The following is a 27,994-nucleotide window of genomic DNA, read 5'->3' as shown; positions in this document are numbered from 1 at the left end:
CAGTCTCACCTGGAATGTTATAGTCATTTAATATAATTATAGTCAAATCACATATGTCTATATCAGTGTTTCCCAACCAGGGTGCCTCCAGCTGTTGCAAAACTACAACTCCCAGCATGCCCGGACAGCCTTCGGCTGTCCGGGCATGCTGGGGAGTTGTAGTTTTTCAACAGCTGGAGGCACCCCGGTTGGGAAACACTGGTCTATATCATCATTAATCTCACCATACACAGGAGAATCACGTACTGACCAGTCACCGTCTCGCTGCTTTCTGTACACTTCACATTTTACACAAATAAAAAATACAAGAACCAGCTAGCAAAATGAAATCAGACTTAGTGCAAAATAATAATCTCAGGCCAAGAGAGCGAGGGAAAGGGAGACCGAAAGTGATTGAGTGATTTCATAGCGCCACCTGGTGGTAGATTCATTGCTAAACACAGGGATCAATGGGTTATCGTATGCAGTTTCATCGCTGTATAAATCAGACAGGTTTCGACTTCTGAGAATGCTCCCATTCGCTGACAGCAAGCAGAGATCTCACAAAGGCGAGGTAAGATACATAGTATACGAGAAAGTTGCAGAACTGTTTGCTATGCGGTGATGGCCATTGGCAGAAGACCTCTTTACAGTACAAATGGTGCCACCATGTTGGGCCCAAGAAGCTTTGAGGAAACCCTAGACCAGCACCTGGAGGTCCACACAGCCTAGAACATGCAGGAGTGTCCAGTGTGGCAGTGACAGGTCCATACCACCCAAAAAAAAAAACACCAACCGGATACAACCAACCTTTGTACGACCTGAAGAAGAACGTGTCATCAATGGGAAGGACTAACACAACCAAGGCACAAAGTGCTGAGGCAAGGAGCACACAAGGGGTTAAGTCCGACTCCCAGGCTGCACGTTGGTCCCTAGTCACAAGGAGTTATACATATATATATATATGGACTGCACCAGAGATAACTGTAGTGCATGCATGACATAGTGTAAACATGAAGCCCTATCCTAGGGCGAGGGGAGGAGTGATCAGGTGATGTAAACATTAAGGGGTCTCCAGCATCCCGTCTTCCGTCTCCAGTTCGGCCAGCTGCCTCCGTAATGCGTTCACACGGACTTGGAGCTCCTTGTTGTATTCGATGATATGGATCATCTCCTCGTAGGCGTCCTCCAGGAACTTAGAAGATCTATTCCAGCGAAGGAACACCCCTGAGGATTTAGAGATGGGCATCAAAACCAGTGCAGGATTGGGAGATGAAAGATAGAGATGACGGGCGTATAAAGGACGGAGGGGACGGGCGTATAAAGGACGGAGGGGACGGGCGTATAAAGGACGGAGGAGACGGGCGTATAAAGGACGGAGGAGACGGGCGTATAAAGGACGGAGGGGACGGGCGTATAAAGGACGGAGGGGACGGGCGTATAAAGGACGGAGGGGACGGGCGTATAAAGGACGGAGGGGACGGGCGTATAAAGGACGGAGGGGACGGGTGTATAAAGGACGGAGGGGACGGTGTATAAAGGACGGGTGTATAAAGGACGGGTGTATAAAGGACGGGTGTATAAAGGACAGAGATGACGGGTATATGAAGGACGGAGATGACGGGTATATGAAGGATGGAGATGACGGGTATATGAAGGATGGAGATGACGGGTATATGAAGGATGGAGATGACGGGTATATGAAGGATGGAGATGACGGGTATATGAAGGATGGAGATGACGGGTATATGAAGGATGGAGATGGCAGGAGATGACGGGTATATGAAGGATGGAGATGACAGTAGATGACGGGTATATGAAGGATGGAGATGACAGTAGATGACGGGTATATGAAGGATGGAGATGACGGGTATATGAAGGATGGAGATGACGGGTATATGAAGGATGGAGATGACGGGTATATGAAGGATGGAGATGACGGGTATATGAAGGATGGAGATGACGGGTATATGAAGGATGGAGATGACGGGTATATGAAGGATGGAGATGACGGGTATATGAAGGATGGAGATGACGGGTATATGAAGGATGGAGATGACGGGTATATGAAGGATGGAGATGACTGGTTTATGAAGGATGGAGATGACGGGTATATGAAGGATGGAGATGACTGGTATATGAAGGATGGAGATGACTGGTATATGAAGGATGGAGATGACTGGTATATGAAGGATGGAGATGACGGGTATATGAAGGATGGAGATGACGGGTATATGAAGGATGGAGATGACGGGTATATGAAGGATGGAGATGACGGGTATATGAAGGATGGAGATGACGGGTATATGAAGGATGGAGATGACGGGTATATGAAGGATGGAGATGACGGGTATATGAAGGATGGAGATGACGGGTATATGAAGGATGGAGATGACGGGTATATGAAGGATGGAGATGACGGGTATATGAAGGATGGAGATGACGGGTATATGAAGGATGGAGATGACGGGTATATGAAGGATGGAGATGACGGGTATATGAAGGATGGAGATGACTGGTATATGAAGGATGGAGATGACTGGTATATGAAGGATGGAGATGACTGGTATATGAAGGATGGAGATGACGGGTATATGAAGGATGGAGATGGCAGGAGATGACGGGTATATGAAGGATGGAGATGACGGGTATATGAAGGATGGAGATGGCAGGAGATGACGGGTATATGAAGGATGGAGATGACGGGTATATGAAGGATGGAGATGACTGGTATATGAAGGATGGAGATGACTGGTATATGAAGGATGGAGATGGCAGGAGATGACGGGTATATGAAGGATGAAGATGACGGGTATATGATATAATAAGCACAGTATGGGAGCACATAATATCATTACCTTCCCACAGCAGCAGACTCTGTGGGGCCACAGAGGGCCAGATGACCAGTCCATTGGCTTCATACAAGGGGTTAGTGAATTTGTGGAGTTCATTGGGTTGGTTCACCCAAGACCAAAGGGACAGCGTCTTCTGCTTAAGCTTCAGTTTACTCCTATAGACAGACAGGAACATTATGAGCAATACAGATTGTGTGTGTGCAGGGTGCGCCCAAACCACCCCCACAGTCTCCCCCACACTGACCTCTCAAACTCATTGTTTCCCAAAAATGTGCCGAACTGAGAGGCGTAGGCGTGCTCAAACAGCGTCACCAGGAACTTCTCATTGAACTCAAAGGAGCAGGGGAACTGGCGCAGGATCTGCCACACGCAGTCCAGGAAGAGCAGGAAGGTCGGGGCCTCCCACCTCTGCTTGCTGTTGGCATAGGCGGACTGGGCACAGCGGTGCTGAAATGGATGACCAGCCTGGAGAAAGAACAGAGGGGTCATTACCCCAAAATACATCAGTTCTGGACCTCCAAGGAAGCGCTGCTCTGGACCCTCTGAACAGACTCATGTTACACAATAAGTGGATGAACACAGCAAAACTAAATACAAGGGAATGTCTTATAAATACAAGGGAATGTCTTAGAAACCTAAAATAATGTGTAACATATATATTAGGCCAGTGTTTTCCAACCAGGGTGCCTTCAGGTGTAGCAAAACTACAACTCCCAGCATGCCCGGACAGCCTTTGGCTGTCCGGGCATGCTGGGAGTTTTAGTTTTGCAACATCTGGAGGCACTCTGGTTGGGAAACGCTGTATTAGGTTATTAAAGGGGTACTCCGGTGGAAAACTTTATCATCATTTATTTATTTATTTTTAAATCAACTGGTGCCAGAAAGTTAAACAGATTTGTAAATTACTTGTATAAAAAAATCTTAATACTTCCAGTACTTATTAGCTGCTGAATACTACAGAGGAAAATCTTTTCTTTTTGGAACACCTTAGAGCTCTCTGCTGACATCACGAGCACAGTGCTCTCTGCTGACACCTCTGTCCATTTTAAGAACTGTCCAGAGCAGGAGAAAATCCCCATAGCAAACATATGCTGCTCTGGACAGTTCCTTAAATGGACAGAGATGTCAGCAGAGAGCACTGTGCTCGTGATGTCAGCAGACAGCTCTGTGTTCCAAAAAGAAAAGATTTTCCTCTGTAGTATCCAGCAGCTAATAAGTACTGGAAGGATTAAGATTTTTTAATAGAAGTAATTTACAAATCTGTTTAACTTTCTGGCACCAGTTGATTTAAAAAAAAAAAAAAAATTATAATAAAGTTTTCCACCGGAGTACCCCTTTTAATTTAACTTAATGTTACAAAAGGCAGTAAAGTAAATAAACTGCTGGGGATGCCTGGTGTAAATAGAGGTGAGGTCCCAATGCGACATACAGTGGTCCCTCAAGTTACAATATTAATCAGTTCCAGGACGACCGTTGTAAGTTGAAACCAGAGCTCTATGAAAATCTGGTAATTAGTTCTGAAGTCCCAAAATGTCATCGAAAAAGAGGGTAAAGTGATGATTAACCCCTTAAGGACTCAGGGTTTTTCCACTTTCGTTTTTTCCTCCTTACCTTTTAAAAATCATAACCCTTTCAATTTTCCACCTAAAAATCCATATTATGGCTTATTTTTTGCGTCGCCAATTCTACTTTGCAGTGACATTAGTCATTTTACCCAAAAATGCACGGCGTAACGGAAAAAAAATCATTGTGCGACAAAATCGAAGAAAAAACGCCATTTTGTAACTTTTGGGGGCTTCCGTTTCTACGCAGTGCATATTTCGGTAAAAATGACACCTTCTCTTTATTCTGTAGGTCCATACGATTATAATGATCCCCTACTTATATAGGTTTGATTTTGTCGCACTTCTGGAAAAAAATCATAACTACATGCAGGAAAATGTATACGTTTAAAAATGTCATCTTCTGACCCCTATAACTTTTTTATTTTTCCACGTACAGGGCGGTTTGAGGACTCATTTTTTGCGCCGTGATCTGAAGTTTTTATCGGTATGATTTTTGTTTTGATCGGACTTTTTGATCACTTTTTATTCATTTTTTAATGGTATAATAAGTGACCAAAATACGCTTTTTTGGACTTTGGAATTTTTTTGCGCGTACGCCATTGACCGTGCGGTTTAATTAATGATATATTTTTATAGTTCGGACATTTACGCACGCGGCGATACCACATTTGTTTATTTTTTTTTTTTTTACACTTATTTTTTTTTATAGGAAAAGGGGGGTGATTCAAACTTTTATTAGGGAAGGGGTTAAATGACCTTTATTAACACTTTTTTTTTACTTTTTTTTTTTTGCAGTATTATAGGTCCCATAGGGACACTGATCATTGTTATCCCATAGGGACCTATAACACTGCACACACTGATCTCCTATTCTGCTCACTGGCGTGTATTAACACGCCTGTGATCAGTGTTATCAGCGCTTGACTGCTCCTGCCTGGATCTCAGGCACGGAGCAGTCATTCGCCAATCGGACACCGAGGAGGTAGGTAAGGGCCCTCCCGGTGTCCTGCAAGCTGTTCGGGACAGCCCGACTGAGCAGCCGGGTCACTTTCACTTTCACAGCGGCGGTCAGCTTTGACCGCCGCTTCTAAAGGGTTAATACCGCACATCGCCGCGATCGGCGATGTGTGGTATTAGCCGCGGGTCCCGGCCGTTGATGAGCGCCGGGAACGATGCGATATGATGCGGGATCGCGGCACGATCCCGCTTCATATCGCGGGAGCCGGCGCAGGACGTAAACATACGTCCTGCGTCGTTAAGGGGTTAAAGGGGTACTCCGGTGTAAAACTTTTTTTTTTTTTTTTTTTTTTAAATCAACTGATGCCAGAAAGTTAAACAGATTTGTAAATTACTTCTATTAAAAAAAATCTTAATCCTTCCAGTACTTATTAGCGGCTGTTTACTACAGAGGAAATTATTTTCTTTTTGGATTTCTTTTCTGTCACGACCACAACTGTCCAGAGCAGAAGAAAATCCCCATAGCAAACCTCTCCTGCTCTGGACAGTTCCTAAAATGGACAGTGGTGTCAGCAGAGACTGTGGTCGTGACAGAAAATAAATCCCAAAAGAAAATACTTTTCCCTGTAACATATAGCAGCTGATAAGTACTGGAAGGATTAATCATTTTTAATAGAAGTAATTTACAAATCTGTTTAACTTTCTGGCACCAGTTGATTTAAAAAAAAAAAAAAAAAAAGTTTACCACTGGAGTACCCCTTTAAACAAAAATAAGAAGATAACTAATACAGATAAGTCAAGTCCTTACATATAAAAGTAATAAAGATCTGCTGGGAGCTGTAATCACTGTCTGTGTAGAGGACAGGAGCTTCTTCAGGATCCTGTACAGTACACGCAATGTCCTAAAAAAAAAGTAGCATGAAGCCGCCCTCACCTGGTGTCCAAGGGAGCAGCTAACCCTGGTACAGGTAAAGAGTACAGAACATGTAATACCTCCCTGTACTGTAGGGGGCGCTACCAGACACCAGTCAGTGCATACACTTCAGTAATACAGGTAAAGAGTACAGAACATGTAATACCTCCCTGTACTGTAGGGGGCGCTACAAGACACCAGTCAGTGCATACACTTCAGTAATACAGGTAAAGAGTACAGAACATGTAATACCTCCCTGTACTGTAGGGAGCGCTACCAGACAACAGTCAGTGTATACACTTCAGTAATACAGGGGTTTTACCAGTGAATACCCATTCTGATTGGTCGGTTCTTCCAGCCATTGACAGGTATTACAGATCTGGACTGTCTGTACATTGTATGTTGAGTCTGGTTTCAAGTTACAATAGTCCAGAAAAGACAATTGTATGTGAAAACTATTGTATGTTGAGGCCATTGTAAGTTGAGGGATTGCTGTATTGGTGTGTACTGTCCATATACTCACTTGCAGCCATTCCTTCTCTACCAGAGCCTCGAACCCGCGGATGGTTCTGGACTTTGGCTCCAGAATGATTTGCGCCAAAGAGGTCACTTGTAGCGTGGAATCCATGCCCTCCGAACCGTGCACCAAGACGGACGCTCCCTCCCTGTGCGAGAAGGAAACAAAGTGCATTAACCCCTTCCTTATAGTCCAGCTTTATTCTGCATTTTAACCAAAATATAAAAGGCTGATATATATATATATATTTTAGTACCCGGCGTTGCCCGTTTTTCCTTCCTAATCCTTGTTGGGGAGGAAAATCAACAAAGGAGGAAGCTTTTGACTTCATATCCCATCCTCATATCCCGTCCTCATACCACGACCTCCTATCCCCGACCTCCTATCCCCGACCTCCTATCCCCGACCTCCTATCCCCGACCTCCTATCCCCGACCTCCTATCCCCGACCTCCTATCCCCGACCCGTAATATGTGCACCAGGTAATGAAATTTCTCCAGCCGTACAGAAGTTATGGGAGAACATACATTTCCCATTGATTTGCATGGGACTTTAAACAAAAACCTCGACCCTCACAAATGGGGGTAGTTGAGGGTTAAATTAACTATCCTATATTTTAAGTGGACATATAAGTAACATGTGACCAAGTATCGAAATATCTCCAGCTGTTTGGAAGTTATGCATAACATATATTTCCCATAGACTTGTATGGGACTTTAAACATAAGCCCCGCCCCTGGCAAATGGGGGTGAGTAAGGGTTAAATTACCTATCCTATGTTTGTTGGTGACATATAAGTAACATGTGGCCAAGTTTCATGTTAATATCTTTAGCCAATTGGATGTGATGCTGGAACATACATACATACACACACACACACACACATATATATACACACACATACATATATATACACACACACACACACACACACATATATATACACACACACACACACACACATATATATACACACACACACATATATATATATATACACACACATACATATATATACACACACACACACACACACACATATATATACACACACACACACACACACACATATATATACACACACATACATACATACACACACACACATATATATATATATACACACATATGTTGAGTTTTATATATTTTTTTTTATTTATGTTTTTTTATCACTTTTAACAGTTCGAACCATTGGGGTGTGATCACTGTACATAAAAAGCTCAGCATTTTTCTAATGTGCTTAAAGGCGTATTCCGGCCAAAGAGTCTCCTAGGACTGTATCCACCTTTTCCAGCCCACCGGAGCACCTGAAAGCTGAACTAATTTATGCAGGATAAGTCATCAACTGCCGAGCCGAGAAGTTCGTGACGAATCGAATTTACTGTAAGTTCGCTCATCTCTAGCCAAGACCAAAGAGCTGTCCAAGGATGTCAGGGACAAGATTGTAGACAACACAAGGCTGGAATGGGCTACAAGACCCTCGCCAAGCAGCTGGGGGAGGAGTTTACAATAGTTTGTGTGATTATTTACAAATGGAAGAAACACAAAATATCTGTTGATCTCCCTCGGGGCCTCCATGTTAGGGTGGGTTCACACTACGTTTGTAGTGTACGGGTGTCGAATCCGGTTGGGAGGAATGAAAACCAGCCACTCCTGTATCCCAGCCGGATCCGGACCGAGACCCATTCATTTCAATGAGTCGACCATAGTCAAACGCTGACTCCGGTTGGCTCCTTTTTGCCCCGTATACGTTTCTTTAACCGGGCCTAAAACCGTGGTAGCCGACCGGAGTTTCAACGCTGATTCCGGTCAGCTAATTTTTTCCCCGTATACGGTTTTCTGACCGGACCTAAAACCGTGGTATACCACGGTTTTAGGTCCGGTCAAAAAAACTGTATACGGGGAAAAAATGAGCTGACCGGAATCAGCGTTGAAACTCCGGTCGGCTCATTGAAGTGAATGGGGTTTGGGCCGGATTTGGCTGGGAAACGGGAGCTGCCGGTTTTCGCTCCTCCCAACCGGATCCGGTACCCTGACACTACAAAAGTAGTGTGAACCCACCCTAAGATCTCACGTTTGGAGGCTGAGTGATCATATGAATGGTGAGGAATCAGCCCAGAACTACACTGCAGAATCTTGTCAATGATCTCAAGGCAGCTGGGACCATAGTCACCAAGGAAACCATTGGTAACACATTACACCATGAAGGACTGAAATCCTGCAGTGTACGCAAGGTCCCCCTGCTCGAGAAAGCTCATGTACAGGCCTGTGTGAAGTTTACCATTGAACCTGTGAATGATTTTGTAGGTCTACAATCCTGTCCCCGACATCCTTGGACAGCTCTTTGGCCTTAGCCATGGTGGAGACTTTGGAATCTGATTTGTTCTGTGGACAGGTGTCTTTTATACAGGTAACAAGCTGAGATTAGGAGCACTCCCTTTAAGGCTGTGTTCACACGCTGCGGCTAATTAGCAGTACCTCAGTCAAATACGGCAAGCGATTTTGCTTAAATTGCGGCCGTTCCTGGCAAAAACCCATGCGGCAAGAACCTGCAGTATCACTAAATAGTCGCGACGTGTGAACACCGCCTATGAGAGTGCTCCTAATCTCAGCTCCCAGCTGATTGACGGGGGGGGGCCAAATATTTATATTACTGAAAAAATGCCAAAAAATATATAACTTATTTAAAATGTGCTTTTTTTTGGGGGGGGGGGGGGGGGGATTTTTCTTTGTTGTTATTCTGTATCTCACTATTCAATTACATTTTTTCTTTCACTGTATTAGTCTTTTACGCCTCACGCACACGAATAAAGGGACCGTATTCGCATCGCATCTCAGTTTATCTCAGATTTTAGAAGACGACAAACCATTAGATAGTATTGTGCGGTTTTCTGTCGCGTGCTGTATCCTATCCCTACATAGGCACCTATAGGGTCCCTACATATCCATAACATGGTACCACAGTGCAGTCAGTGGAGGCGACATTGCTTTGGTGTGAACCATTGGATATAACTGTAGCAAATTCTCAGATGTAAGAGGTATTAAGGTTTGTGCTGGGTTTGAGCCTCAGAATGTTCAATCGGCACTGTTAAAAAAAAATTATAATAATAATAAAACTTTTTGACATGGTATAGAGCAGTGTTTCCGAACCAAGGTGCCTCCAGCTGTTGCAAAACTACAATTCCCAGCATGCCTGGACAGCCTTTGGCTGTCCAGGCATGTTGGGAGTTGTAGTTTTGCAACATCTGGAGGCACCCTGGTTGGGAAACCCTGCTCTAGGTCATGTCAGGCATATTAAACCCTATGGAGCGTTCATGATGCCTACCGGTCAATGCACTGGGCTGCCAGGCAGGCGGTGGTCAGGATCTCCTTGATGTGACTCAACCAGTTGGAGGCCTCCAGTTTGCTGAGCCAGCGGTCCATGTTGTGGGACTGGTCATTACAGGCCTCCACCAGCTTGATCAGACTCTCCTGCAGGATGTTAAACCTACAAAGCAATGAATACAAAAGACAAATGGGTCAATAATGCTAAAATATAGCCAATAATAATATAATAACTAAAAATAATATCAATTATAAATCATACAGATGTAGAGATAGATATAAAAAAAAAAAAAAAAAAAAGCCATACTTACCTAGTCCCAGTACCCCGCTCCATCCAGTCCCCCAATTTTTTCTGACTCTCTCAGTCAATCACTGTCGTCATGGGACAGAAGGTCCTGCACCGAGTGCTTGTCGCGGCAGCAAGAAGAGTGAAGATTGGGGGGACTAGGTGGAGGCGAACGGGACCAGCTGGTGACCGGAGCTAGGTAAGTATGGCTTTTTTTCCTACTGTTTTTTTTTTTTAAGGCTGGAATCTTTCTTTAGAGGGCTACTCCGGTGGAAAACTTATTTATTTATTTTTTATGAATTGGTGCCAGAAAGTTAAACAGATTTGTAAATTACTTCTATTTAAAAATCTCAATCCTTTCAGTACTTATTAGCGGCTGTATGCTACAGAGGAAATTCTTTTCTTTTTTCATTTCTTTTTTGTCTTGTCCACAGTGCTCTCTGCTGACACCTCTGTCCGTGTCAGGAACTGTCCAGAGCAGCATAGGTTTGCAATAGGGATATTCTCCTGCTCTGGACAGTTCCTGATACGGACATCAGGTGTCAGCAGAGAGCACTGTGGACAAGACAAAAAAAGAAATTCAAAAAGAAATGAATTTCTTCTGTAGCATACAGCTGCTAATTAGTACTGGAAGGGTAAAGATTTTTTAAGAGAAGTCATTTACAAATCTGTTTAACTTTCTGGCACCAGTTGATTTATATAAAAAAAAAAATAAATAAAAAGTTTTCAACCGGAAATCAAAGGGTTGCTTATAATAAGTCCTGTAGGGAGACTTTAAAAGCATACAAAAAAGAAAAGTAAAAATGGCCTTTGAAAATATTTTTTTCAAAAAATAAAATATTCCACATTAATACAAAAATTCAAGACCCCCCCCCCCCCCCCCCACCCATTTTTTAAATACATCTAAACTACAAAAACATATTTGGTATCAGCGCGTGCGGAAATGTCTGGTCTATTAAAATATTATTGATCCCATACAGTAAACAGCATAACAAAAAAATAAATACCCAATGCCAGAATTGCCAATATTTTGTCATATTCCCCGAATTTTTTTTTTTTTTTTTTTAAAAGCTCTATCTACACCAACATGGTACCAATAAAAAAAATCACTAGCAGTGGTACTCAAAGAGGATCCTCTTATTCAGGTCTGACATCCAGTAAAGGTCCGAGCGGAACGCTAAGGCCTCGTTCACACCTAGCGGCCTCAGTGCCGCTATAATATTGAATAGTGAATATAATACTACCACACATTGTACCCTCTGAATATAATACTACCACACACTGTACACCTGAATATAATCCTGCCACACATTGTACCCTCTGAATTAGAGAGGAGTGAACTTACAGTAAATTTGATTCGTCACGAACTTCTCGGCTCGGCAGTTGATGACTTTTCCTGCATAAATTAGTTCAGCTTTCAGGTGCTCCCGTGGGCTGGAAAAGGTGGATACAGTCCTAAGAGACTCTTTCCTAGGACTGTATCCACCTTTTCCAGCCCACCGGAGCAACGGAAAGCTGAACTAATTTATGCAGGAAAAGTCAGCACCGCCGAGCCGAGAAGTTCGCGACGAATCGAATTTACTGTAAGTTCGCTCATCTCTACTCTGAATATAATACTGCCGCACACTGTACACCTGAATATAATACTACCACACATTGTACCCTCTGAATAAAATACTACCACACACTGTACCCCTGAATATAAATACTACCACACACTGTGCCCCTGAATATAAATACTACCACACACTGTGCCCCTGAATATAATACTACCACACACTGTGCCCCTGAATATAAATACTACCACACACTGTGCCCCTGAATATAAATACTACCACACACTGTGCCCCTGAATATAATACTACCACACACTGTGCCCCTGAATATAATGCTACCACACACTGTGCCCCTGAATATAATGCTACCACACACTGTGCCCCTGAATATAATGCTACCACACACTGTGCCCCTGAATATAATGCTACCACACACTGTGCCCCTGAATATAATGCTACCACACACTGTGCCCCTGAATATAATCCTGTCACACACTGAGCCCCTGAATATAATACTGCCACACACTGCCGCCGTGCCCCCAGAATGAATGATGCCGCCGTGCCCCCAGAATGAATTAATTATGCCGCCGTGCCCCCAGAATTAATTATGCCGCCGTGCCCCCAGAATTAATTATGCCGCCGTGCCCCCAGAATTAATTATGCCGCCGTGCCCCCAGAATTAATTATGCCGCCGTGCCCCCAGAATTAATTATGCCGCCGTGCCCCCAGAATTAATTATGCCGCCGTGCCCCCAGAATTAATTATGCCGCCGTGCCCCCAGAATTAATTATGCCGCCGTGCCCCCAGAATTAATTATGCCGCCGTGCCCCCAGAATTAATTATGCCGCCGTGCCCCCAGAATTAATTATGCCGCCGTGCCCCCAGAATTTATTATGCCGCCGTGCCCCCAGAATTTATTATGCCGCCGTGCCCCCAGAATTTATTATGCCGCCGTGCCCCCAGAATTTATTATGCCGCCGTGCCCCCAGAATTTATTATGCCGCCGTGCCCCCAGAATTTATTATGCCGCCGTGCCCCCAGAATTTATTATGCCGCCGTGCCCCCAGAATTTATTATGCCGCCGTGCCCCCAGAATTTATTATGCCGCCGTGCCCCCAGAATTTATTATGCCGCCGTGCCCCCAGAATTTATTATGCCGCTGTGCCCCCAGAATTTATTATGCCGCTGTGCCCCCAGAATTATGCCGCTGTGCCCCCAGAATTAATTATGCCGCTGTGCTCCCAGAATTAATGATGCCGCTGTGCCCCCACAATTAATGATGCCGCTGTGCCCCCAGAATTATGCCACTGTGCCCCCAGAATTATGCCACTGTGCCCCCAGAATTATGCCACTGTGACTCTCCAGCTGTTGCAAACTACAACTCCCATCGTGCACAGACAGAAGGTCAGGATGGGAGTTGTAGTTCTAAATCAACTGGAGAATCACACATGAGGGAACACACATTTTTACCTGAGCTTTGGCTACTGCCCCAGGTCCTGCGCTCCTCCGCTGCTCTGGCCTCTTCTAGTCAGGTCTGGCCAGAGCAGATGATGCAGGCAGTGCTAATCGCGCCACCTGCATCACAGGAGACTCACCGGGTGGTCGGGCAGAGAACACAGTGCTCCCTCGCTCCGGGACGCAGCTACAGTAACCCCCCCGACATGCGATGGTCCCGACATATGATTAAATCGACATACGATGGCCTCTCAGTCTGGGCCATCGCATTAACTGCTATCCGACAGCGCAAAATGCTTAAGCTGCTTTCGGATAGCAGTTTAAGCATCCCGGACAGGTTCACTTACCTATCCCCGCTGTTCCGGGTCCACTTTGGCGTTTTCTGCATCTTCTCCAGGGTCCGGGACTCGCTTTCCGGCGTCGTTATTACGTTGTGCGCACGCCGTCCCGGCGCACCAACGCAATATCGTCACCAGAAAGCGAGGCGGAAGAAGACGGAGGATCCCGAAGAAGACGCCGGAGCAGCGGGAAAGCATCGGGAGCCCCTGGGACAGCATCCGGAACCCCTAGGACAGCATCGGGAGCGGTGAGGACGCAGTCCGGAGAAGCGGGGACAGGTGAGTATTAAATGAACTTTTTACATTGCACGAATCCCTCAACATACGATGGAATCGACAGACGATGGGTCGTTTGGAACTAATTACCATCGTATGTTGAGGGACCATTGTATTTATTTGTATTGATGTCTTAGAGACACCTATACAAATAAATGAGGGAAGATCTGGCGGGCGGTCCGCCTGTTGAATACCCCTGTAATAAAGGGTCAAAATTTGGCAGTTCAAAAAAATTTTTGGTAAAAAAAACTTTTTTTTGTAAAAATAGTAACACATAGCAAATACTATATAAATTAGGTGTTGCTGTAATTGCACTGACCTGTGTTAGTTTTACTTTAAAGTGGGTAGAGTAAAAACAAAATCCCCCAAAATAAAAAAAAAATTTAATCAACTGGTGCCAAAAAGTTAAACAAATTTGTAAATTACTTCTCTTAAAAAAATCTTAATCCTTCTAGTACTTAGCTGCTGTATGATCCACAGGAAGTTCTTTTCTCACCTCTGTCCATGTCAGGAACTGTCCAGAGCGGGAGAAGTTTGCTATGCGGATTTGTTCCAACTCTGGACAGTTCCTAAAATGGACAGAGGTGTCAACAGAGAGCACTGTGGTCAGACAGAAAGGAAATTGAAAAAGAAAAGAACTTCCTCTGTAGTATACAGCAGCTGATAAGTACTGGAAGTATTAAGATTTTTAAATAGAAGTAATTTACAAATCTGTTTACCTTCCTGGCACCAGTTGATATAAAAAAAAAAATTTTTCAGTGGAGTACCCCTTTAACAGTACATTTTATGTTGAAGAATGGCATTAAAAAGTAAAATTGTTCTTGCATTGGAAAAAAAAAAAAAAAAGCCCCATATGGCCCTAAAGATGGGAAATTGGAAGAAAAAAGTAAAAAGGAACCGTAATCTTTTCCAGTGTCAGATACAACTAGGGGTTCATTTACTTTTACTAAACATGGCGTCATTCAGTGTTGGTAATAGAAGGACGATATACAGGAGATCCCTGCACAGGTTCACTTACCTCTCAATGGCCTTGTGAATCCTCCTCCACTGGGGGTAATACGCCTCCTGCTCAAAGCCGCCGCCCTTGGCTCTTGCCTGTTGAGCCACGTTCAGTGTGCGGGTATCTATGATGTAGCCACGCTTTCCAGGCCTTAAGGTGGCGTTGATGAGCTTCTCGTCCTCCTTACAACGCCTGCCGTTGGTGCCGGTGAGGGGCTGACTGCTGCGCATCATCACCTGCGAGGAGAGGGGGGGGAGGGAGGGTCAAGAGCATCAGCAGGGGGTCCATATTATCTATATACAGTGAGAAAAAGTATTGGATAAGATGTCTGATCACGGGGGTCCCGCCGCAATCTCCGGGCCAACAGCAGCGGCTTGGGGCTTCCGTGTTTGTGACGTCACGCCACGCCACGCCTCCTCCCAGGGCCGCCATCGGGGGGGGGGGGGGGGGGTTTACAGCTGGAGCTGGAACCCCAGTAAGGGGCCCGGAGCCCTATGGCTGCACCCTGCCTGTAACTCCCATGCGGGGAACCGTGGTGACACGGTCCCCGCAGTGGGGTAACCAGACCCTTCAACTGTGGGCCCCATTGCATCCCCTGCAACCGCCTCGCAGATAAATTGGAGGCCGCCAGGAGATCCGGGACACCAGTCCCGAATCCCCTAACGCCCGCAACTTTCAACACGGAGTCAGCCTTTAAGACTATGGGGCAATGTAAGGGGGCATAATGATCTATGGGGCAATGTAAGGGGGCATAATGGTCTATGGGGCAATGTAAGGGGGCATAATGGTCTATGGGGCAATGTAAGGGGGCATAATGATCTATGAGGCAATGTAAGGGGGAAAAGTAATCTATGGGGCAATGTAAGGGGGCATAATGATCTATGGGGCAATGTAAGGGGGCATAATGATCTATGGGGCAATGTAAGGGGGCATAATGATCTATGGGGCAATGTAAGGGGGCATAATGATCTATGAGGCAATGTAAGGGGGCAATGTAAGGGGCGTAATGGTCTATGGCGCAATGTAAGGGGGCATAATGATCTATGGGGCAATGTAAGGGGGCATAATGGTCTATGGGGGGCAATGTAAGTGGGCATAATGGTCTATGGGGCAATATAAGGGGGCATAATGATCTATGAGGCAATGTAAGGGGGCATAATGATCTATAGGGCAATGTAAGGGGCGTAATGGTCTATGGGGCAATGTAAGGGGGCATAATGGTCTATGGGGCAATATAAGGGGACATAATGATCTATGAGGCAATGTAAGGGGGCATAATGATCTATAGGGCAATGTAAGGGGCGTAATGGTCTATGGGGCAATGTAAGGGGGCATAATGATCTATAGGGCAATGTAAGGGGGCATAATGGTCTATGGGGGGGCAATGTAAGTGGGCATAATGGTCTATGGGGCAATATAAGGGGGCAAAGTAATCTATGGGGCAATGTAAGGGGGCATAATGGTCTATGGGGAATGTAAGGGGGCATAATGATCTATGGGGCGATGTAAGGGGCATAATGATCTATGGGGCAATGTAAGGGGGCATATGGTCTATGGGGCAATGAAAGGGGGCATAATGGTCTATGGGGCAATGTAAGGGGGCATAATGATCTATGGGGCAATGAAAGGGGGCATAATGGTCTATGGGGCAATGTAAGGGGGCATAATGATCTATGGGGCAATGTGACGGCGGCGGGAGCTTGTGACGTCATAGTCCCGCCCCCTCATGATGTCACTCACCACCCCCTCAATGCAAGTCTATTGGAGGGGGCGTGGCATCCGTCACGCCCCCTCCCATAGACTTGCATTGAGGGGGCGGGGTGTGACATCATGAGGGGGCGGGGCTATGACGTCACGAGCTCGCGACTCCAGCATTTGGAACAGTTTGTTCCAAACGCTGAGCAGCGGAGTACCCCTTTAAGCATATGTGGGGGGGAGGGGGGGGCTACATTTCTCTATGTATAGTGTATCTCCCATTTAGTAAAGCATTGAGATGTGTGTATGTAGTTTAGGATATGACTGCAGTAGAAGACATAATGCAACAACAAGATGTCTCCCTTTGTCAGGTTGTCAAAACCATGCCTTATTTTATAGTATATCTATACCCAGGAAAGCTGAGTGACACCTTTCCATCTCCCAGGTGTTTGGGGCCATCAATCCTAGTCTGTGTATGGCAACAAATACCACTCAGGGGCTTGGAATAGCTGGGTGAAGACCTCCTATGTGGTATCTGGTGGGGCTTACAGGAGAAGAAAAAAAATCTGTACTAAAACAATATAAAATACATTGGATCTCCGATAGGCTCCATCCTATATATCACGTGCGATGGAAGAGATACAGTCGCCTGAGCAGCCCAGACACAACGGCCCGGCCATTATCTTGCAGGTTAGTGAAGGAGAAAGAGGGGAAAATGGCCACCGTGGTGCAGCAGAGCCGACAGTGCGGTGTGTCTGGAGCAGTGATTGATGATCTGATGTGCAGCGCAGGGAGAGCTCAGCCCTCCAACAATTCATCCACAATGATCCCGACTGAACAACGCTGCAGAAGGGGTGGGGTGGACTAGGTCAGGGAACACAAGGGTTAAATAAAGAAGGGGACACATGTTGCCTATGCTGGCAATAATACATGCACACACTTACAGTAAACCAGTGTTTTCCAAACAGTGTGTCTCCAGCTGTTGCAAAACTACAACTCCCAGCATGCCTAGTTAACACTGTTAGGGGTTAACTAAAACTTTACTTTTAATCAACTAAGCAGAGAATAATAAATCCAGCTGTGTATGTACCTATAATACACCAGCAGAATAGTGAGTGCAGCTCTGGAATATAATACAGGATCAGTACAGGATAAGTAATGTAATGTATGTACACAGTGACTCCACCAGCAGAATAGTGAGTACAGCTCTGGAGTATAATACAGGATATAACTCAGGATCAGTACAGGATAAGTAATGTAATGTATGTACACAGTGACTCCACCAGCAGAATAGTGAGTGCAGCTCTGGAGTATAATACAGGATATAACTCAGGATCAGTACAGGATAAGTAATGTAATGTATGTACACAGTGACCTCACCAGCAGAATAGTGAGTACAGCTCTGGAGTATAATACAGGATATAACTCAGGATCAGTACAGGATAAGTAATGTAATGTATGTACACAGTGACCTCACCAGCAGAATAGTGAGTACAGCTCTGGAGTATAATACAGGATATAACTCAGGATCAGTACAGGATAAGTAATGTAATGTATGTACACAGTGACCTCACCAGCAGAATAGTGAGTACAGCTCTGGAGTATAATACAGGATATAACTCAGGATCAGTACAGGATAAGTAATGTAATCTATGTACACAGTGACCTCACCAGCAGAATAGTGAGTGCAGCTCTGGAGTATAATACAGGATATAACTCAGGATCAGTACAGGATAAGTAATGTAATGTAAGAACACAGTGACCTCACCAGCAGAATAGTGAGTACAGCTCTGGAGTATAATACAGGATATAACTCAGGATCAGTACAGGATAAGTAATGTAATCGATGTACACAGTGACCTCACCAGCAGAATAGTGAGTGCAGCTCTGGAATATAATACAGGATCAGTACAGGATAAGTAATGTAATGTATGTACACAGTGACCCCACCAGCAGAATAGTGAGTACAGCTTTGGAGTATAATACAGGATCAGTATATGATAAGTAATGTAATGTATGTACACAGTGACCTCACCAGCAGAATAGGGAGTACAGCTCTGGAGTATAATACAGGATATAACTCAGGATCAGTACAGGATAAGTAATGTAATGTATGTACACAGTGATCTCACCAGCAGAATAGTGAGTACAGCTCTGGAGTATAATACAGGATATAACTCAGGATCAGTACAGGATAAGTAATGTAATGTATGTACACAGTGACCTCCCCAGCAGAATAGTGAGTGCAGCTCTCTAGTATAATGCAGGATATAACTCAGGATCAGTACAGGATAAGTAATGTAATGTATGTACACAGTGACCCCACCAGCAGAATAGTGAGTACAGCTCTGGAGTATAATACAGGATCAGTACATGATAAGTAATGTAATGTATGTACACAGTGACCTCACCAGCAGAATAGTGAGTACAGCTCTGAAGTATAATACAGGATATAACTCAGAATCAGTACAGGATAAGTAATGTAATGTATGTACACAGTGACCTCACCAGCAGAATAGTGAGTACAGCTCTGGTGTATAATACAGAATATAACTCAGGATCAGTACAGGATAAGTAATGTAATCTATGTACACAGTGACCTCACCAGCAGAATAGTGAGTGCAGCTCTGGAATATAATATAGGATCAATACAGGATAAGTAATGTAATGTATGTACACAGTGACTCCACCAGCAGAATAGTGAGTACAGCTCTGGAGTATAACACAGGATATAACTCAGGATCAGTACAGGATAAGTAATGTAATGTATGTACACAGTGACCTCACCAGCAGAATAGTGAGTACAGCTCTGGAGTATAATACAGGATATAACTCTGGATCAGTACAGGATAAGTAATGTAATGTATGTACACAGTGACCCCACCAGCAGAATAGTGAGTACAGCTCTGGAGTATAATACAGGATATAACTCTGGATCAGTACAGGATAAGTAATGTAATGTATGTACACAGTGACCTCACCAGCAGAATAGTGAGTACAGCTCTGGAGTATAATACAGGATATAACTCTGGATCAGTACAGGATAAGTAATGTAATGTATGTACACAGTGACCTCACCAGCAGAATAGTGAGTACAGCTCTGGAGTATAATACAGGATATAACTCAGGATCAGTACAGGATAAGTAATGTAATGTATGTACACAGTGACCTCACCAGCAGAATAGTGAGTACAGCTCTGGAGTATAATACAGGATATAACTCAGGATCAGTACAGGATAAGTAATGTATGTATATAGTGACCTCACCAGCAGAATAGTGAGTACAGCTCTGGAGTATAATACAGGATATAACTCAGGATCAGTACAGGATAAGTAATGTAATGTATGTACACAGTGACCTCACCAGCAGAATAGTGAGTACAGCTCTGGAGTATAATACAGGATATACTACCAATTTCCTCTTCAGACCTACCATTACCGATAAGGAAACTACACAAGATGGAGTAATACATAATGGAGTATAAATGCTCACATACTCACCATACCGTTCTTCCTGTGATAATAGCTCAGTAATGGGAATCTCCCCCCTTGACGAAATGAAGCCACCTTACGTAGAGACTCATCATCGATGGACTTGGGCACAATGACGGCAGGAGGATAGGACGGACAGACAGAGAAGTCCCGGTTCACTTCACTCAGTCTCCAATCATCAGTCTGATGGCCGAGAGTTACATGGGAGAAAAGAAATACAGTAAGGAAACAGGGATCCATGGCCCTACAAGCCTCCCCCTCCTCCATATCAATGAACAGGAGCTGAGCTCCTCCATCACATGTCTCTTTATTCTCCTCAGCCTCTTGTTCATTGCCCTAATAGAGTGTAAGCTCCTATGGTCAGGACTCCTCCTCCTGTATGTCCTCTTATTCCTTATAGAGTGTAAGCTCCTATGGTCAGGACTCTTATTCCTTATAGAGTGTAAGCTCCTATGGTCAGGACTCCTCCTCCTGTATGTCCTCTTATTCCTTATAGAGTGTAAGCTCCTATGGTCAGGACTCCTCCTCCTCCTGTATCTCCACATATTCCTTATAGAGTGTAAGCTCCTATGGTCAGGACTCCTCCTCCTGTATGTCCTCTTATTCCTTATAGAGTGTAAGCTCCTATGGTCAGGACTCCTCCTCCTGTATGTCCTCTTATTCCTTATAGAGTGTAAGCTCCTATGGTCAGGACTCCTCCTCCTGTATCTCCTCTTATTCCTTATAGAGTGTAAGCTCCTATGGTCAGGACTCCTCCTCCTGTATCCCCTCTTATTCCTTATAGAGTGTAAGCTCCTATGGTCAGGACTCTTACTCCTCCTCCTCCTGTATCTCCTCTTATTCCTTATAGAGTGTAAGCTCCTATGGTCAGGACTCTTGCTGCTCCTCCTCCTGTATCTCCTCTTATTCCTTATAGAGTGTAAGCTCCTATGGTCAGGACTCTTACTCCTCCTCCTGTATCTCCTCTTATTCCTTATAGAGTGTAAGCTCCTATGGTCAGGACTCTTACTCCTCCTCCTCCTGTATCCCCTCTTATTCCTTATAGAGTGTAAGCTCCTATGGTCAGGACTCTTACTCCTCCTGTATCTCCTCTTATTCCTTATAGAGTGTAAGCTCCTATGGTCAGGACTCTTGCTCCTCCTCCTGTATCTCCTCTTATTCCTTATAGAGTGTAAGCTCCTATGGTCAGGACTCTTACTCCTCCTCCTGTATCTCCTCTTATTCCTTATAGAGTGTAAGCTCCTATGGTCAGGACTCTTGCTCCTCCTCCTGTATCTCCTCTTATTCCTTATAGAGTGTAAGCTCCTATGGTCAGGACTCTTGCTCCTCCTCCTCCTGTATCTCCTCTTATTCCTTATAGAGTGTAAGCTCCTATGGTCAGGACACTTACTCCTCCTCTTGTATCTCCTCCTATTCCTTATAGAGTGTAAGCTCCTATGGTCAGGACTCTTGCTCCTCCTCCTCCTGTATTTCCTCTTATTCCTTATAGATTAGATAGACTGCAAGCTCCTCTGATCGGGACATTTCCTCATCTCCTCCGTACACTGTCTTTTCCGTCCCCTCGTGGCCTCAGCACATGACAGTCGGCGCAGTGTAAACTTTATGCACATTCGCTGCAGTTCTTGTCCCCAGCTCAGCCTGTCCTGACAGTGATCGGGGACTCCGCAGTTTCCCTGTTTCCTTCCACCATTTCCCTCTTTACCCGTCTTATCTCTCTCCAGCAGCACAGGAGTGAAAGCACACAGGAACAGCAACAAGAGGATGATCTCTTTTGCAGAGAATGTGTGATTATATTTGTACATATATGTGTGTTACATACTTTTAATTCCCCGGAGGCGCACGCTCGGCAGCCCAGCTCCGGCTGGATGTGCAAAGTCTATTAGAGGGTTGGAGGACGGGGGAAAGCCAAAAACTCACCTCCGAGGAGAGAAGCTCGAATTCCTGCTCCGGAAGGAAAGAGCTCCAGCCGTCCTCAGTCACCTCGAACATGGGCCGGTAGAAGAAGGGATACATGAGAGTGATGGAGTCCAGTGTGGATAAGGCCTGAGGAGAGGAGAGCAGGGACGGTAACATCTATAGACACAGGAGCCCCCACAACTTTAGGGTCCACACACAGGAATATAAAGGAGAATCCATGAAGTGACAACATGGAGTTAGAGTGCGTTCATACTGCGGAATCTCCGCTAGCTGAATTCCACGAGCGGAGATTCCGCCTAGCGGCCGCCACCACGATTCCTTCAGCGCTAGGGCCACGGGGCACTACGGCTATGCAGTGCTTGCGGAATCCGCGCATAGAATGAACATGTATTTTCTTTGCGCGGAACAATTTCAGTGGCGGAATTGGCTACCGCTGAAATTCCGCAGTGTGAACAGGTCTCGCTGACATCCATTCACACTAATGTTAAGTTCACACCACGGAATTCCGCAGGGATTCCGTAGTGTGAACACACCCTTAAAGTGAATCCCCGCCAAGGAACTGAATATCGCTTATAAAACAATTCCCAGATTTAGGGTGATGATCATAATAACTTTCCCTGGGCTTCAGAAGATGAAGGACACTGTGGGGGCCCTGCACAATCCCTGTGACCCCCATTACCAGGATTCCATATAAAGATGCAATTACACTTGGATCCCGCCTCACACAGCGCCAGTCACAGTACGTCCCCAATCTGCCCATTACACATTATATCCATAACGTCACTTTCTCATCAGACAGCAGAGGGATGAGCAGTGCCCCGTCATGCCACTTACCATGTATAATCAGCACCCGCTGACATCACAACATGAGAATTATTCATCCATCACCACACACTGCCGGGCACAGACTACATCATCATACACTGCCGGGCACAGACTACATCATCATACACTGCCGGGCACAGACTACATCATCATACACTGCCGGGCACAGGCCACATCCCCATCCACTGCCGGGCACAGGCCACATCCCCATCCACTGCCGGGCACAGACCACATCCCCATCCACTGCGGGGCACAGACCACATCCCCATCCACTGCCGGGCACAGACCACATCCCCATCCACTGCCGGGCACAGACCACATCCCCATCCACTGCCGGGCACAGACCACATCCCCATACACTGCCGGGCGCAGACTACATCCTCATACACTGCCGGGCACAGGCCACATCCCCGTCCACTGCCGGGCACAGACTCCATCCCCACACACTGCCGGGCACAGACCCCATCCACTGCCGGGCACAGACCCCATCCCCATCCACTGCCGGGCACAGACCCCATCCCCATCCACTGCCGGGCACAGACCCCATCCCCATCCACTGCCGGGCACAGACTACATCATCATACACTGCCGGGCACAGACTACATCCCCATCCACTGCCGGGCACAGACTACATCATCATACACTGCCGGGCACAGACTAAATCCCCATACACTGCCGGGCACAGACTACATCCCCATACACTGCCGGGCACAGACTCCATCCCCATACACTGCCGGGCACAGACTACATCATCATACACTGCCGGGCACAGACTACATCATCATACACTGCCGGGCACAGACTACATCCCCATACACTGCCGGGCACAGACTACATCATCATACACTGACGGGCACAGACTACATCCCCATACACTGCCGGGCACAGACTACATCCCCATACACTGCCGGGCACAGACTACATCCCCATACACTGCCGGGCACAGACTACATCCCCATACACTGCCGGGCACAGACTACATCCCCATACACTGCCGGGCACAGACTACATCCCCATACACTGCCGGGCACAGACTACATCCCCATACACTGCCGGGCACAGACCACATCATCATACACTGCCGGGCACAGACCACATCATCATACACTGCCGGGCACAGACCCCATCCCCATCCACTGCCGGGCACAGACCCCATCCCCATCCACTGCCGGGCACAGACCCCATCATCATACACTGCCGGGCACAGACCCCATCCCCATCCACTGCCGGGCACAGACTACATCATCATACACTGACGGGCACAGACTCCATCCCCATCCACTGCCGGGCACAGACTCCATCCCCATCCACTGCCGGGCACAGACTCCATCCCCATCCACTGCCGGGCACAGACTCCATCCCCATCCACTGCCGGGCACAGACTCCATCCCCATCCACTGCCGGGCACAGACTCCATCCCCATCCACTGCCGGGCACAGACTCCATCCCCATCCACTGCCGGGCACAGACTCCATCCCCATCCACTGCCGGGCACAGACTCCATCCCCATCCACTGCCGGGCACAGACTCCATCCCCATCCACTGCCGGGCACAGACTCCATCCCCATCCACTGCCGGGCACAGACTCCATCCCCATCCACTGCCGGGCACAGACTCCATCCCCATCCACTGCCGGGCACAGACTCCATCCCCATCCACTGCCGGGCACAGACTCCATCCCCATCCACTGCCGGGCACAGACTCCATCCCCATCCACTGCCGGGCACAGACTCCATCCCCATCCACTGCCGGGCACAGACTCCATCCCCATCCACTGCCGGGCACAGACTCCATCCCCATCCACTGCCGGGCACAGACTCCATCCCCATCCACTGCAGGGCACAGACTACATCATCATACACTGCCGGGCACAGACTACATCCCCATACACTGCCGGGCACAGACTACATCCCCATACACTGCCGGGCACAGACTACATCCCCATACACTGCCGGGCACAGACTACATCCCCATACACTGCCGGGCACAGACTACATCATCATACACTGCCAGGCACAGACTCCATCCCCATACACTGCCGGGCACAGACTCCATCCCCATACACTGCAGGGCACAGACTACATCATCATACACTGCCGGGCACAGACTCCATCCCCATCCACTGCCGGGCACAGACTACATCCCCATACACTGCCGGGCACAGACTACATCCCCATACACTGCCGGGCACAGACTACATCATCATACACTGCCGGGCACAGACTACATCCCCATACACTGCCGGGCACAGACTACATCCCCATACACTGCCGGGCACAGACTACATCCCCATACACTGCAGGGCACAGACTACATCATCATACACTGCCGGGCACAGACTACATCATCATACACTGCCGGGCACAGACTACATCATCATACACTGCCGGGCACAGACTACATCCCCATACACTGCCGGGCACAGACTACATCCCCATACACTGCCGGGCACAGACTACATCATCATACACTGCCGGGCACAGACTACATCCCCATACACTGCCGGGCACAGACTACATCATCATACACTGCCGGGCACAGACTACATCCCCATACACTGCCGGGCACAGACTACATCCCCATACACTGCCGGGCACAGACTACATCATCATACACTGCCGGGCACAGACTACATCCCCATACACTGCCGGGCACAGACTACATCCCCATACACTGCCGGGCACAGACTACATCATCATACACTGCCGGGCACAGACTCCATCCCCATACACTGCAGGGCACAGACTACATCATCATACACTGCCGGGCACAGACTCCATCCCCATCCACTGCCGGGCACAGACTACATCCCCATACACTGCCGGGCACAGACTACATCCCCATACACTGCCGGGCACAGACTACATCATCATACACTGCCGGGCACAGACTCCATCCCCATACACTGCCGGGCACAGACTACATCATCATACACTGCAGGGCACAGACTACATCATCATACACTGCCGGGCACAGACTACATCCCCATCCACTGCCGGGCACAGACTCCATCCCCATCCACTGCCGGGCACAGACTACATCCCCATACACTGCCGGGCACAGACTCCATCCCCATACACTGCAGGGCACAGACTACATCATCATACACTGCCGGGCACAGACTCCATCCCCATCCACTGCCGGGCACAGACTACATCCCCATACACTGCCGGGCACAGACTACATCCCCATACACTGCCGGGCACAGACTACATCCCCATACACTGCCGGGCACAGACTACATCATCATACACTGCCGGGCACAGACTCCATCCCCATACACTGCCGGGCACAGACTCCATCATCATACACTGCCGGGCACAGACTACATCCCCATCCACTGCCGGGCACAGACCCCATCATCATACACTGCCGGGCACAGACTACATCCCCATACACTGCCGGGCACAGACTACATCCCCATACACTGCCGGGCACAGACTACATCCCCATACACTGCCGGGCACAGACTACATCATCATACACTGCCGGGCACAGACTACATCATCATACACTGCCGGGCACAGACTCCATCCCCATCCACTGCCGGGCACAGACTCCATCCCCATCCACTGCCGGGCACAGACTACATCATCATACACTGCCGGGCACAGACTACATCATCATACACTGCCGGGCACAGACTACATCATCATACACTGCCGGGCACAGACTACATCATCATACACTGCCGGGCACAGACTACATCACCGGGCACAGACTACATCACCGGGCACAGACTCCATCACCGGGCACAGACTCCATCACCGGGCACAGACTCCATCACCGGGCACAGACTCCATCACCGGGCACAGACTCCATCACCGGGCACAGACTCCATCACCGGGCACAGACTACATCACCGGGCACAGACTACATCACCGGGCACAGACTCCATCACCGGGCACAGACTCCATCACCGGGCACAGACTCCATCACCGGGCACAGACTCCATCACCGGGCACAGACTCCATCACCGGGCACAGACTCCATCACCGGGCACAGACTCCATCACCGGGCACAGACTACATCACCGGGCACAGACTACATCACCGGGCACAGACTACATCACCGGGCACAGTCACGTCAGTGCTGGTCGTACCTCTATGGAGCTGGCGATGTTCAGACTTTCGTCCATCCCGGTGATCTCCAGCTGGATGACCCGCAGGTCCTTACACTTTATGGTGATGGTCCCGGAGGACCCGATGAACCTGAGGAAATATAACCAACATTATACCAGTGTTTCCCAAACAGGGTGCCTCCAGCTGTTGCAAAACTACAACTCCCAGCATGCCCGGACAGCCAATGGCTGTCCGGGCATGCTGGGAGTTGTAGTTTTGCAACAGCTGGAGGCACCCTGGTTGGGAAACACTGCATTATACTGAACGCAGAGGCTCAGGTAGTCACCCGTGTTGCTAGGCAACCAAGTGCCCAATAATAATGATATAATGTGACAGGACATGACTGCACCTCTTCTCTATGGAGTCGATGTTGGAGTGCAGCAGCCATAGCTCCTCACTGTTGTCCTGCCTGGAGCTCAGGATCAGGTGGTGACCCGTCAGACACAGGGTGCCGCCCACTGTCGGGTGGAAGGGTCTGTGGAGCAGCACCTTGTCCACCCGGGGGGTCTTGATGAGCTCGGCGAACTCCATGCTGGAGGCGGAGACCGGTCGGTCCTTATACCCGGGTCATACTCGTCTCCACTATACCGACAACCAGGCCCCAGCCCCAGCCCGATCACCCTGCGTGCGCGTGCCCAGCGATGTAAAGTTTACCTCGAGCCGTAGAAAACGTAGAGCGCATGCGCAGCTCTAGGTCTAGCGTAGGCAGCGTCGGTAGCGTAGCCCTGCGCGTGCGCACTTATCGTCCGTACCGCGCAAGGCCTGCGTTAGTAGCGTAGTGATAGCGTAGCTGTGGAAAACTGAGAGCGCATGCGTAGGGCTCTAGCGTAGACAGCTGGAAAGCAGCGCAGGCTAAAGCGTAGTTTAACGTCAGTGTGACTAGCCTGTAACGTAACGGGTAGCGTAGCTTAGGTTTTATCGTGAA

The 27,994-nt window shown here is 47.4% G+C and overlaps 1 protein-coding gene across 1 annotated transcript; it reads right to left on the bottom strand.

Annotated features, from left to right (window-relative positions):
* Positions 1 to 5: 5 nt before the first annotated feature.
* MTMR9 (myotubularin related protein 9) lies at positions 6 to 27,725 on the bottom strand. The gene is made up of 10 exons (XM_056563839.1): positions 27,419 to 27,725; positions 27,051 to 27,159; positions 22,124 to 22,249; positions 20,216 to 20,389; positions 15,038 to 15,255; positions 10,110 to 10,271; positions 6,793 to 6,934; positions 3,079 to 3,299; positions 2,838 to 2,989; positions 6 to 1,206 (listed from the first exon to the last, which is right to left on the bottom strand). The coding sequence occupies exons 1-10, from the start codon at positions 27,598 to 27,600 to the stop codon at positions 1,043 to 1,045; spliced, it is 1,650 nt and encodes a 549-aa protein (XP_056419814.1). The 5' UTR covers positions 27,601 to 27,725; the 3' UTR covers positions 6 to 1,042.
* Positions 27,726 to 27,994: the final 269 nt, after the last annotated feature.

Source organism: Hyla sarda, chromosome 3 (assembly GCF_029499605.1).
Source record: "Hyla sarda isolate aHylSar1 chromosome 3, aHylSar1.hap1, whole genome shotgun sequence".
Lineage (NCBI taxonomy): Eukaryota > Metazoa > Chordata > Amphibia > Anura > Hylidae > Hyla > Hyla sarda.
Note: the sequence above shows the minus strand (reverse complement) of the source record. Positions and strands in the feature narration are given on the sequence as shown.